This window comes from Lynx canadensis, chromosome D2, assembly GCF_007474595.2.
Source record: "Lynx canadensis isolate LIC74 chromosome D2, mLynCan4.pri.v2, whole genome shotgun sequence".
Taxonomy (NCBI): Eukaryota; Metazoa; Chordata; class Mammalia; order Carnivora; family Felidae; genus Lynx; species Lynx canadensis.
Window position 1 is genome coordinate 71,627,296 of NC_044313.2, and position 14,615 is coordinate 71,641,910.

The 14,615-nt window shown below is 48.4% G+C and overlaps 1 protein-coding gene across 2 annotated transcripts in view; it reads right to left on the minus strand.

Annotated features, from left to right (window-relative positions):
- The window catches only part of PCNX2 (pecanex 2), a 301,846-nt gene that overhangs the window by 15,297 nt on the left and 271,934 nt on the right, over positions 1-14,615 (minus strand). For both annotated transcript variants that reach the window (XM_030334389.1, XM_032595131.1), the window contains one exon: positions 13,433-13,545. In XM_030334389.1, coding sequence (XP_030190249.1) covers positions 13,433-13,545 — 113 coding nt within the window. The remainder of the gene's footprint in view (positions 1-13,432; positions 13,546-14,615) is intronic.

Below are 14,615 nucleotides of genomic sequence, written 5' to 3' on the forward strand. Positions count from 1 at the left end.
GGCTGTGGGCTCAGTGGCCACCTGGGAGGCACCAATGGGGGAGGCACAGGACAGCAGGGCCGAGCACAAGTTTTACAGTGACGAGTACCATCTGCTCTCAGCTGAAAACCGCCGAAAATGCCCCCGTCACCAGATGAGAGCTAAGCCCTGCAAAGGAACAGCTAGATGGCAGAACACCGGTGGGTTTTATCCCGGAAAGGCTGCCTACACACCCAGGAAGAGAAAACACTCCTCCAGACGCAGGGATGGGGGTGGCGGCAAAGGAAGATTACGGGGCTCGCCCAGACACCCAGAGCAGCGTCTGCAGAGAAAAGAGCAGAGCCAGGAGTTCAAGGCGCCAGCATCTTGTTTCCCGGAGCATGTCCATGACAGCCACAGGCTGCTTACTTATCAGGACGGAAAGCGGGAAGGCCCCCAACAACAGATGCTTTACTCGTCATTTCTCTTTTTGGAGAAAAATGACACTGTGGCACGTAAGGCTGTTCTTTTCCAGTGAATCTCAATGCAGAAGGCAAAGCCTGAACCGGCATTTCCCCGGATTGGGGGGTCTTATCCCTCGCACCTTAAAGGTAAAGGCATCCTAAAAGAAAGGCGTTTCATTACCTGCCTTTTATCCTCCAGAGAATGAAGGAGAGGGAGGCAGAGGGATGTAACGAGCGGGGGGAGGGCTTTCGGGGGAGGGGGCAGAGAGCGCGAGGTCTCCAGGAGGCCTGCAGCATGTTTCTGATTTGGACCGTCATAGGGCTTTGTCTTTTTCAGATTCCGCTGAGAGATGACGAGCCCCCGCCCCGCCGCCAGGCCAACAGCTGGAGTAGACAGTCAGTCAAGGTTGACCTTCATGGGGATAAACAGCCACCCCCCCCCCCCACCCCACCTGGGATCATCCTGTCCTGTCACAGAATCTGTTGGCCGGGCAATCGCCAGCGCGGGGGTTGCTGTGTCCAGCTGTGTGGGGTGAGGCCGGAGACAGGTCAGAACATGTTCCAGAAGAAACCTGACACGTGTATGGCCGTGTGTTAAAGACGCGCACCCACACGCACACAACCAAGGCCGTGGTGCCAACATAAAGCACCAGCTTCCGTGGCCCTAAAGACATGCTAAAATCTCAATAGAAACCCCAGTAGAAAAATATTATTCCTTCTCACGACGGCGAGTAGCTGGTACCTGAGCGCATCTTCTTTTTAATGGAAAAGACCTGTATATGTGGCTGAGGTTGTAACACCATACCTCTCGACCCGAGAGCAAATGTCTGGTCCTGCCCCTGCACCTGACTCCATCAGAGGGGCCGGGTCTGCACTGCTTCCCGCTTGGCCCTGAGCCACTCTCCGGCAGGGCTCGATCCCCGCTCCGCAGGGCGGGGACTAGAGTAACGAGTTTGCCGTTTTCACTACGTGTGCATTCATGCACGTGTGTGTGCCAACGTGCGCAGATGTCCCAGCCTCTGCCTCACGGGGACTCTGCCATCCCAGCAGACGCCAGCGACCGCAAGGCTGGGTCTCAGTGATCTTCCGCTCGTCCAAACTCCTGTTGTCCTCGCTGCTGATACTCTACCTCACGCCGGGCCCAAGGCTTACGCTTTAAGTGGTCCGGCCCATTTCAGCATCCTCCGCCATCGCCTTACAAGGACAATTTGAGGATGGCCAGTTGAAGCAAAGGCTGTTTGCACCGTCTCGGAACTCGGCTTTCTTTATTCACAGAGGCATCCTCTTGGCTCTGCTCTAGCCCGAAGTTCCTTTATCCTCCCCTCTAAGCCCCACTTTTGCTCACACTGACTGGACCAGCCCAGCTCTCACCTGCACCCTCGCTCACTGGTTCTCAACTGCAGGCAATCTGGGCCCCTGGGGGACATCTGGAGACGTCCTCGTGTGTTACAACCAGGTCGGGGTTGCTGGCGTGCTGTGGTGTCTCGTGGGAAGAAGTCAGGCAGGTTCACGGCCGTGAGGCACAGGCTGGTCCCCACAAGAAGGAACCACGTGGCCCAGACGCTCACAGTACCTCTGCTGAGCTGAGAAGGCTGCTCTTTCGGGGAAACCGAACCGCTGGAGTTCGTGGATTTTCAGTTTTGGACAATGGGGTCATTATCTGGGATCCAGCCTTGATGCGTTTTAGCACTCGGAGGGAGACGGCTTTAAGGCTGGGGTCGTTTCTGCAGGACTCACAGTGGGCTCCCCAGAACAACGACTGATTTGTTCACTTGAGCCCATTTCCAAACAGGCCCCTGCACTATGTGTTTACAGATCAGCACGGCGAAGAGCCTTCTGGTACCTTCGCCATAAACGGAGAGCTTGGAGAACATATGCGAACAATTAAGTGTGATTTGCAGGCTGGGCTTCCGATGCTTGCTGATTAGTCACGGGGCTGCGGAAGGAGCCCCGCCTGTTTGCCTCGGTCGGTATTCCAGACCCAGAGAGCACGTCCACACGGAGAGCAAAGCACACCTTACGGGCGCTTTCTTCCCTCCGTGCTATTTGGCCACACGCGCTGGCATCACGGCTGATTCCATCACCCCTGGCCACGTTCTCCTGCTAAAGATTCCCCCCCCCCCCCCCCCGCCGACAAGAACAAACAAACATGGTCCAGTTGCCCAGTGAGACAGAAAGATGGGGACGATTTCCATTTTTCTGCTGGTTTGTGGATTACTAAGCGCTTTTCATCCCATCATCTCGTCTCATTTTCGTGGATGCCTGCACAATTTCGATTATTATAACCCTCTTCTGTAAGAGGAAACAGGCCAGCAAGGATGAGAAAGAGGCAGGCGGGAACAAATGTTCAACATCTCATAGCGCTGAGGACGTGTGGCAGCAAAGCCACGGCTCCCCTCCAGCTACCCACCTGGCCAGAAACCCAGACTTGCTTTGAGAGTGTGTAACTGGAAGATGTGTGTTCGAATGAACTAAACTCTGTACTCCCCCCACACCTCACCATCCTGAGGTCAGTCACCAGCCATTTTCAAAAGTTTAAATTAGTGTATACATTCAGCACACGCCCCGCATTGATGGCGTATTTATAATTCCTTCATGGATTCTTTACCCAGGAAGCTAGTCTACCGGCTCTGGAATCAAACCAACCCGTGGTTTGGATCCCAGCTACCTCCCACCTGGTAAAGGGCACTCTGAAAGAAAGCAGTGGTGTCCCTCAGGTAGGGCCAACGTGCTTTACTTGGTTTTAGAGTTCAGGTACCGCACAGGGGTGCCTGGGTGGCTCAGTCGGTTGGGTGTCCGACTTCGACCCAGGTCATTGATCTCCTGGTTGAGAGTTCGAGCCCCGTGTCAGGCTCTGTGCTGACAGCTCAGAGCCTGGAACCTGCTTCAGATTCTGTGTCTCCCTCTCTCTCTCTTCCCCTCGTCTCTCTGTCTCCCAAGAAATAAATAAATACTTAATCAAAAAAAAAGTTAGAGTTCAGGTACTGCACAGAGGGGCAGCATATGGCCCAGAAGGGCTGGAGGGATGCCTAAGCTTCAATTTTGGCTCTGATACTTGTTGTTATTGGCAAGTCCCTTGTCCTCATTATCGTCTCTTCCGTTCTGTGTTTATCCTTAGGATCAAGCTTGTCCAGGTATATGTGGGGGCCAGGTGGGGGCTTGCTAGGATCTCTTCACATGGGGGACTGGGTGCACAAGTGTGGTTTGAGGACAGTGGACATGTGTCAGTGGGGGGAGGGGACAAATACACCCCAGTGCCCCGCATTCATCTGTCCTCTGGGACCCATGCCTGAGTCCTGAACGAAACAGAGGACATGTCCAAGAGCGGGGGATGGGGGTGGGGGTGGGGGCGCACTGAGCACAAGGTGGCGGCAAATCCCACAGGAAAGGGCCCTGGGCCAGCAGGACGGGGCAGGGGGTGGCGCAGAGGGAGGCGCAACCCTGAGCACCGACCACAGTGACCTTCGGGGGCCGTGAGTCCCATCGGCAGCTCTCCACAACACAGGCCTGCGGAGGAAAAGCCGTCAACAAAGGGAGGTTAGGGGTGTGAGGAGGGAAAGGTGGGTGCCATGGGGTAGCCCAGCTGCCCCAGGGAAACATCCACACGGATGGGGGCGACCTGAGGAATTTCTGCAGAGGGGACAGAATTAGCGGTGGCAGAGAGCAGTGTCAGCAGCAGGAGTCTGGAGACTGGGCAAGACTCCACCGTGGTGAATCATCACGCCGGTCACTTCTCCGCGCGTTGGTTTTTCCAGCTGTAAAATGGGGCCAATAACCGTACTGCCTCATCCTCCGTCAAGCCTTTCTACTTGACATAAACTCGCGTCAAGTGCTGAGCACTGCCCCCAGTACACACAGAGCAAGCACACTGTAAATGTTCACTGCTGCCATTATCCTCATTTCAGCAGAAGCTTCAGATATAAACAGAAGGATGTTCACACCGCAGAATCCCGCTTAATAACTGGAGAGCAAGTGTGCGGCCTCCAGTGTTGCTGTTTCAACGTTTATTTATTTTTTTGGGACAGAGAGACAGAGCATGAACGGGGGAGGGGCAGAGAGAGAGGGAGACACAGAATCGGAAACAGGCTCCAGGCTCTGAGCCATCAGCCCAGAGCCTGACGCAGGGCTCGAACTCACGGACCGCAAGATCGTGACCTGGCTGAAGTCGGACGCTTAACCGACTGCGCCACCCAGGCGCCCCCAGTGTTGCTGTTTCAAATAAATTCCAGGGGCGCCTGGGTGGCGCAGTCGGTTAAACGTCCGACTTCAGCCAGGTCACGATCTCGCGGTCCGTGAGTTCGAGCCCCGCGTCAGGCTCTGGGCTGATGGCTCAGAGCCTGGAGCCTGTTTCTGATTCTGTGTCTCCCTCTCTCTCTGCCCCTCCCCCGTTCATGCTCTCTCTCTCTCTCTGTCCCAAAAATAAATAAACGTTGAAAAAAAAAAATTTTTAAATAAATTCCAAACAAATTGTGGAATAGTAATTCCCAAGCGAGAAATAATTCAAAGGCAAGCTTTGATGAGAAGCTTTTCAAAACCACATTTGACTTCATGACGTTTGAACACCCAATAGTTCTGTGCTCCCTCCAGCCTCCCTATCGATGGGGTCAACTGTCATTGTCCCGTGCCACTGTTTCCCAAGCCTGGCCCCGAGGACCCGAGGAGTCAGCCACAGGGCAGCTGTTCAAAATCAACCAGAGATGTCCTGACCCAGTTCCTGGAGATCCTCAGTGGGTGGTTTGTGATGGGACCTGGGGTCTATGTTCTATGTTCTGATCGATCTGCCCAAGTAATCTTGAGATTTGGGGCTCAGGGGACCAGAGAATCTGGGTGTCTCCTAAAGAAGTCCAGCCATCAGAGAAGCTACGAAGCTGATCACAGAGTGGAACCCATACACCAGGCCAGGGCAGAAGACCTCCCCGAGCAGTATTACAGTTTAAGGTCCCAGGAATGCTTGCTTCTTTTTCTGGGCTATAAATTCTTTCCTCTGCTTCAAACTTACATGTTTTCTACAGGCTCCAAGATTCTGATTTCAGCTGGATGACCCGATTTTAATGGCCTCCCGCACAGGGCTTGACATAGCGCACCTACGGCTGTCTTATTTGCCTACTGTTTTTCATGACTACACTGATCTTGGGCTTCTCTATCCTCTTGGAACCCTAGTCTGCTCCCAAGAGCCAGTACAATTTCTTCCTCAGGCAGACATGGTGCTGCTATAAAATGCCACCATCTTTTTGCCTTTATCTCTATAAACGGAGCACCTGCCAGGCTCCACTTGCCGCCTTCCATGTACTTGAAGACCATCGTCAAGCTATCTCGTAGCTTGGGGCCAGGGAAACTATTTTGACTTCCTGTGAAGGCATCCTTTGATGTATGTGTGCCTTTCTGCAGTGGGAGACCCAGTTCTTCAAAGAAGATAGGTCTCAAACACCAAATCTCAAAAAATTACCAGGGTTTACTTGGAACCTCCACACTAACCCATTCTATCTCCAAAACACATCAACATTTTAAGACATTGTATTTTTTGTGGTCTTTGCTCGCTTGTATTCAGCTCCTCATTTAAGGTGTTGCCAGGCCCCAGCCCCCACCCCAATGTGCAGAGGCTTGCTGCTGGCCTCTTTCTCCTCCCCCGACCCCTCCCATTCCACAGCCTCCTCCAGGAAGCCCTCCAGTCTTCCCTTCTAGGCTCTGGAAGAGCAGGGGCAAGCCTACCCCACTAAGGTCCAGCAATAAAGTGTCTGATGTAGAGTGAGGGGACAGAACCCAGGCAACACAGCTCCTAGCCCCCTAGAGCCCTCCCAGACCCAGCTGAGGGGAGGCCCTTGGATGACTCCAACAGCTGCAAAGGGGCTACATGAAACCCCAGTTTGGCTGGGACTCCCCCTTCTCAGCCCCAAAGTCTCCTCCAATAGGTAGAAAGCCTCACTGCTGGATGGCAGTGAGAAAAGGGGGCCTGGCTCTTTAAGAGCCAAACTAATGGCAGCTGAGTGGAGGCACTAAGAAAACAGCTGAAGGTTTATCCCTTTCCTGTTAGATTTCCCCCAAACTCTGTGGGAGTTTGCGCAAAAATACCCTTAAGTTTCCAGAAGGAGGTGAGGAAGGGAACTTCAGTCCCCCAGGGATCTGAGCCCCCCAGTAAAGGGTGGTGATTGGAGGGGTCCAGTCTCAGGGAGGACAGATCCAAGAAGGTGAATGGGGAAAGGGGGAGGGGGTCTCAGACTCCACGTTAAACCTGACACAGGCAGAAGGGAGACCAGAGAGGGGGCAAGGGTTTTGTCCAAAGTCACTCAGGGCACAGCCGAGACCCAGATGCTGGCTCCCACTTCTAGGATCCCCACACCCACCCCGGATGGCTGGGCCTGGCCTCCAGACAGCCCCGCTCCATGGAGCTTCTCTTCTCCCAGGCATCATTCTCAATTTAGTCATTCTCCCTAACTTTGCATGTATATATTTTTATTTCTCGAGGACTGTCCATCAGAGATGTGTCACTGTTGTAAAGTCAAAAATATGTCCCCACTAAATCTATCAAATAAAGTAGAGCTTGTGACTTATGCTAGGCTGCTGTATAAGACCCATCTGGGGGGCGCCTGGGTGGCTCAGTCGGTTAAGCGTCCGACTTCAGCCCAGGTCACGATCTCACGGTCCGTGAGTTCGAGCCCCACGTCGGGCTCTGGGCTGATGGCTCAGAGCCTGGAGCCTGTTTCCGATTCTGTGTCTCCCTCTCTCTGACCCTCCCCCGTTCATGCTCTGTCTCTGTCTCAAAAGTAAAATAAACGTTAAAAAAAAAAATTAAAAAAAAAAAAAAGACCCATCTGGGGCGTCAGGGTTCAAAAATCATCTGTTAGCTCTTTAACATTAAATATGTGAGAATGACCTGTGCATAAAGTACACCTAAGGGAATATTCCTGATTTTAAAATTATGCAAGAGGGGCCCCTGGGTGGCTCCGTGGGTTAAGTGTCCGACTTCGGCTCAGGTCATGATCTTGCGGCTTGTGGGTTCAAGCCCCGCGTCAGGCTCTGTGCTGACAGCCTGGGGCCTGGAGCCTGCTTCGGATTCTGCGTCTCCCTCTCTCTCTGTCCCTCCTCCACTCATGTTCTCTGTCTCTCTCAAAACAAATACATTTTAAAAATATTTTTAAAAAATTATGCAAGAGTATATTGTGTGCATGCTCAGATGCACACATGAAGGTCATGGGCCACTCACACTTTGAACGTACATGTAACTATATAGTAAATAAAATATTAGCAAGTCGAACCCATAATTGTATAAGAAGAATAATATATCATGACCAAATAGAGGTTATCCTAGAATTTGCAGGCTATTTCAGCATGAAGACCTCTATGAATGTAAGTCATTACGTTAATAGTTTCAAGGAGAAAAAGATCATCTGATGCCTGACCCCACATTTTAAAATAATTCAGCATCGTTTCCTGATAAAAGCTTTATCTAGCAATCTAGGAAGAAGAGGAAACTCCCTGGCTTGATAAAATGGTCGGCTGGAAGCCTGCAACAAACCTTACTTTTTACTGCTAAAATATTACTCTCGTTCCCTGAAACATCTGGATTAAGGCAAGGATGCTGTTGTGGGCAGAATAACGGGCCCCCAAAGATGTCCATATCCTACCACCTGCAACATGTGAATATGTTACCTTAAACACTGGAAGGAAATTTTGCAGATGTGATTAAATTACGAATTTTGAGAAGGGGAGATTACCCTGGACTATCTGGGTGAGCCCAATGTACTCAGAGGGATCCTTGTGAGTGAAAGGAGGAAGCAGGAGAAGTAGAGTTGGAGTCAGAGAGAGATTGAAAGATGCTGCACTCCCAGCTGGAAAGATGGAGGAAGGGCAGCCTCTAGAATAGGCAATGGATTCTCCCCTCAGAGCCTCCGGAAGGAACACAGCCCTGCAGACATCCTGACTGTAGCCGAGCGAACGCCATTTTGGACTTTTGATCTCCAAAACCGTAGGGTAATTATTAACTTCTGTTGCTTTAACCCACCAAGTTGGTGGTAATTCGTTATAGCAGTAATAGGAAACTAACACAGATGCCCACTTGAACACTGCACTGGGGGGTCACAGCCAATGTAATAAGAAAAAGGATTGAGGATAAATATTGGGGGGTGGGGGAGTGCCAGAATTGTCATTATTTGCAGATATGTCTTTCCACCAGAAAATCAAAGAGAATTAATTGGAATATTATGTTTATAATAGAGTTCAGTAAAGGCACCCAAAATAAGATCAAATTTAAAAAAATCACTGGGGCGCCTGGATGGCTCAGTCGGTTAAGCACCCGACTTCAGCTCAGGTCATGATCTCACGGTTCGTGAGTTCGAGCCCTGCATCAGGCTCTGTGCTGTCAGCTCAGAACCTGGAGCCTGCTTCGGATTCTGTGTCTCCCTCTCTCTCTGGCCCTCCCTCGCTCACACTGTCTTTCTTAAAAAATAAACATTAAAAAATTTTTTTAAACAAAAAAGATAAATCACTTTCCTGTATATCAGCAGTGACCAATTAAAAATGTGACAGGAAAGATTCTATTCCTAATCACAATAAACCTATAAAATATCCAGAAATAATCCATCCAGAGATTACAAATCTCAAAGAAAAAGAAAATTTTACCAAAAGACATTTAAAAAACTGAATGATCACAAAGATACACCATGTTACTGACTGCTGTTTATTTTCTTTCTCAATCTGTAAATTCCAGACAATATCCATCAAAATTCCAGCAGAGGTTATTATAAAATGTAATTCTGAATTTCACCTGAGGAGAACTTGAGCGAGAATAGCATCCACCACAAAACAGCAAGAAAAAAGTAAAAACAGGAGGACTAGGCTTATCAGATAACAGAACTTCGTATCACTCTAGTAAACCAAACGGTTTTGTTATTAGAGAGATTGATCACTTTAAACAGAAGTGTAAATCCAGAAGCATACCACCTATGACTGGGAACGGAGAACGTAGCATACGGCAAAAGTGGTATTTTAAGTTAGTGCTGTTTTTTTTTTTTGTTTTTTTTTTTAATTTTTTTTTTTCAACGTTTATTTATTTTTGGGACAGAGAGAGACAGAGCATGAACGGGGGAGGGGCAGAGAGAGAGGGAGACACAGAATCGGAAACAGGCTCCAGGCTCTGAGCCATCAGCCCAGAGCCTGACGCGGGGCTCGAACTCCCGGACCGCGAGATCGTGACCTGGCTGAAGTCGGACGCTTAACCGACTGCGCCACCCAGGCGCCCCAAGTTAGTGCTGTTTTTAACTAAGTGACCAAACCACTAATGAGAAACTACTTAGCAAATGGCATTGGACTATCAGCTATCCATTTGGGGGAAGAAAATGGATCCCTATCTCTCATCATGTATGAAAATATATGTGAATTTGTTGTGAGCCAGTAGTCGAGGGGGCTCATTCTCCAACACATACTACTACTTGTTGGCCCAGGCCATTCCCCAGGGCTGTGTTTTCAGCGAGCATCCTTGAGGGATGAAATGACAACTTTTTCTGCTAAGAAAAGGCTGGTTCCCTAAGCTCAATGAACATCTCTGGTCAGGGAAAACAGGATCTGCATCACCCCTGTGGGCCTTGGGGGCAAGGGGAACTGAAAGTAACACACTAATGCTCATGCTGCTGCTGTGCTACGAGAAGCAAAGTCCTTTGTCTCTGACCCAGGAGTCTTGTGTCCTCTGACAGAATCCATAAAAATGTAACAAGGTAGGAAGAGTAAAATCAAATCCTAAGACTTGACAGGATGCAAAAACTCAATGGAAAGAAGTAAAAATATACAAGTATCAGAGGAAAATGGAGGATACTATTTTTATATCCTGGAAGTAAAAAAAAACAAAACAATTTTAAGAAAGACACAAAATCCAGAAATTATAAATTACACTTTTTAAAAAGCGTGCCGTAGGTAAAAATAAGTCAAGTGCGCCTTGATAGAAAATATTTTTAACATATATAAATATCTTTTTAAAGTTTTTTTAAAAGTTTATTTATTTTGAGAGAGAGAGAGGGAGAGAGAGAGAATCTCAAGCAGGCCCTGCACTGTCAGCATGGAGCCTGATGCAGGGTTTGATCCCATGAACTGTGAGATCATGACCTGAGCTGAAATCAAGAGTCAGATGCTTAACCGACTGAGCCACCCAGGCACCCCTTAAAGTTTTTTTTTAATGTTTATTTATTTATTTGTTTTCAGAGAGTGTGCACATGTATGTGAGCAGAAGGAGAGGCAGAGAGAGAGAGAGAGAGAGAGAGAGAGAGAGAGAGGGAGGGAGGGAGAGAGAGAGAATCCCAAGCAGGCTCTATGTGCCCGATGCTAGGGCTCGATCTCATGAACCATGAGATCATGACCTGAGCTGAAGCCAAGAGTTGGATGCTTAACCGACTGAGCTACCCAGGTGCCCCAATAAATATTAATAACTTAATATGAGAATACCTTCTAAATATCATTAAGAGCTTAATAAAAATGGGTAAAGCATATACATGGGCAGTGGGAAATTGACAAAAAAAAAATACGTCACCAATAAATATGTAAAATGATCCTTACCCTCACTATGAATAATGGAAATGCAAATTAAAATGAGAATGAGATAATTTTTCACCCAGGAGACCAGAAAAATTAAAGATTGAATATCTGGCATTAGTAAGGATATGGCCAAACGCTCTTGGCTGGATTACAAACTGGGGCAGCATTACTGGACAGCAATTTGACTCTATCTATAAAAAATTACACTTAAACATTTTTCTTGAGCTGTGGAATCTTTTTTTTTTTTTTTTTTTTTTTTTTTTTTTTGCAAGAAAAACCATTTACTGGATTCTAGCATATACAGTGTAGAGCACAGCTGTTCGGCTGAGGTAGAGGTGGGGGCCCTGCCACGGTCCAGCCTCCCCTCATACTGTGTCCCTCCCCACTCCCCATGACACACCCGATGAAGTCAGAACTTCAATGCCATCAGGCCCCCAAAGCCGTTGGCCCAGGGCCGAGTGTCAGTTGCCTTTAGTCATCAGAGATGGCATTGGAAGTATGCTGCAGGATTTGGCTGTGGTAGGGGACCTCTGAGTAAAAGGAACTGGTCCCAGATAATCCAATCTTCCCCCAGAGTACCGAGAATATGGTTCCCAGATTTATCTCATCACTATAAGCAGAGCTGATGCGCGAGTAGGAGAAATTGTTTGAAACAAAGAAAATCCCATCAAAACCGGGTTTAAAACAAGCAGCTGGTGAGCCTGGTGCTTTAATCAAGGAAGAAATAAATAAAGCAGACCAAGCAAGAAACACCTGGATGGGGAATATCTGAACAAGTCACACAAAGAGCAAGATGGAAGAAGTCTTTGAAAGTAGCTTAGGGAGGAACTAAAAGAATAAATCCTTGAGGCATTTTATTTGCAGTTTGCAAAGAAAATTCGGAATTTATTATTATTATTTTTTTAAACCGACTTCAAATGGGTCAAACAGAAGATCAGCTGCCTGGAGGCTATGACTATCTGAAGACGCATTTTGTGATTCCAGAATCTTCTGAAGCCTTTCCCCAACCGCACTCTCTATTTAGCGAAGAGCCCCTTGCAGCAGCCACATCATCCTGTTTTACGAAGCCCCCACACAAGCTTTCTGCTAGGCTTTCAGTCATCAAATTTGGCCCCAGACGACCCCAGAGGAAACTGTTGGGGTCTACAGCATGAGGCTGAGTCAGGCAGGAGAAGCCAGTAAGCTCCTCCCCAGGGTATTCCCTATAACAAGTTCTAACTCCACATCAAAATGGTCAGTTAGCATTTCTCACCTGTGAAGAACATCGTAAAATTCAGAGATGTGGGAGTTGTGAGAATAGCTCTACCTCGGTGTTTACCTTTTCCTGTGCGTGACTCAAGGCTACTGCGTCCAGAGAGAAATGAGGAGACGTGCCCACCATACCACTTCACCCCTCACCAAGTCACACACCGAAACTGATGACACCCTTCCAGAACTTTCCACTGGTAAGGGCTCACAGCCGTCCCCTGCAGAAGGGCATTCGGGAACCGTCAGCAAGTCCCCCTCGACTTACTTAGTGCAGAGGCTGTGAAGGTTGTTAAACCAATACATGAGTGGCTTTTGCCATTCAGAAGCTTGTGATCCAGTCTACACTCGCTCCAGCTGAATACCAAAAGAACCCTTTTGGGTTCCAATTTTATATATATATATATATATATATATATATATATATATATATATATTATATATGTGTGTGTGTGTGTGTGTGTGTGTGTGTGTATAACTAATATAATGTATGTCAATTATAGGTCAATTTTCAAAAATTTTTTCACATTTATTTTTGAGAAACAGAGTGAGACAAAGCGTGAGCAGGGGAGGGGCAGAGAGAGAAGGAGACACAGAATCTGAAGCAGTCTCCAGACTCTGAGCAAACGGTTAGCACAGAGCCTGATGCGGGGCTCGAACCCACGAACTGTGAGATCACGACCTGGGCTGAAGTCGGACACTCAACTGACTGAGCCACCCAGGTGCCCCTAGGTCAATTTTTTTAAAAAAGGAGAGAACCTTGAGCTATTTACAAACAGAGCAGGAAGATCTGGTAGAAACAGAGTTTGAAAACACAGCTGAGGGGACATCCAGTTAATCAAAGCCCCGCAGAGACAGGGCAGGGTGCGGTCTACACTGGAGCACAGATGTGATGATTTCCTTTTGCAGGAAAAACGGGGAAAGGGAACGAACGTTTTTATTAAGCATTAATTTTGCTAGAGACCAGGCTAGGAAGTTCCTATAAATGGTTTCATTTCATCTTTTCAGCAAATCCATGGCTTGTAACACAGAAGGCCCTGTACCCATAATCCTGGGGTTTTGGCTGTTCTGTATTAGTGGCATTTCCAAATGCAGAACTCCAAAAGGTCACAGTGCCCAAGAAAGCCTTCTTTTGGACCCAGCAGAATTTATTACAGAAGGAACTATCTGTAACTTTAAAATAAAGAAAATGATTGACAAAAATCACTCAGAAACACCATTGGTGCGGGTACTGTTTCTGCAGGTACCTGAGGGCCATGTTGTGAGCTGCAGTTCCCAGAGCTCGCCTCCCCAGGATGCACAGGGCAAAGGACAGGGTCACTAGAGGAGAGTCCTCATCGCTGTCCAGGTTCTTGGAAGGCTGAAAGAGCAAGGATGTTAATTCAACTCTCACACGGGTTCCAATAGGCAAGGACACAGAATCATAAAGGTAGAGTGTCAGGGGTGTTGTCCGTCAGCCATTGTGGTCACCGAGTTGACTAGAATACCCTAGGGTTGGGGGACTCTCTGCTTCCTGCAGAGTTTCTCTCGTGCTTGGACGTGGAAAAAAAAAAATTGAAATGAGGAAGCTACTCTAGAGGAGAGATGGGGCTAACATGTGCTTGTTGACCTAATTCTCTGGAGTTTTGAATATGGCGCTTCAGGAGAAGAGGGTCAGGGCTTACGTTCAAATGAATGCCCACCTTAGCGCCGTCCAATGCAGGGGCAAGACGTGTCTATCACGTGCAGGTGAGGGTTTTCTGTTCTCCCTATAACAAGGAGCCCACTGAACTGACCATTAAGTCCACAATCAACAACTAGATTTAAGGGGTCATCCAAAGTCAGCTTAAAAAGAGAGGCGGGGAAGAGGCAGAAGAAAGAGCCGAAATATCTTTTTGCAGGGCAAATGAAACAATTTCAGGAACCACATGAGGAAAGAGGAACACCGCGGTGATAGCTCGGAATACCCGTAGATTCTTTGCACACCTCAGCCACCTGAAGCAAAGGTTAAGATATCAGCACACATTCTCTCTGCTGCACCTGGGAAGGCAGAGTCTACCACCTGCTCCTTCTGTGCCCTGTTTTTAATCACTTGCGGAAAGGTGGAGGACCTGGGTTAGTGTTGTAACTTGGTTTGTCCCCTCATGTCCGCTGGCATACTTCATCACTACTAAGGAGGGTGTATTCATTTTGGATCTACTGTCTCTATCAACAGCATATAGAATCGGCTTTTCAAATCCCAGGAAGCAAAGTCAACTGACTCCCTCCCTTGCTCCTCCCCCAGCTCCTCTTCCTGGCCGACCCTCCTCCTCTTCTTTCTAGAAGCTGTTGTTGTCCTTGGTTTCATTTCTGAGACGCTGCATTCATCTCCGGAAGTGTCCTCGGCATGTGGGCGATAATGCCCAAGAGACACGACTGCGGAGTGAGATGGGCCATCTTGATGGCTAAACG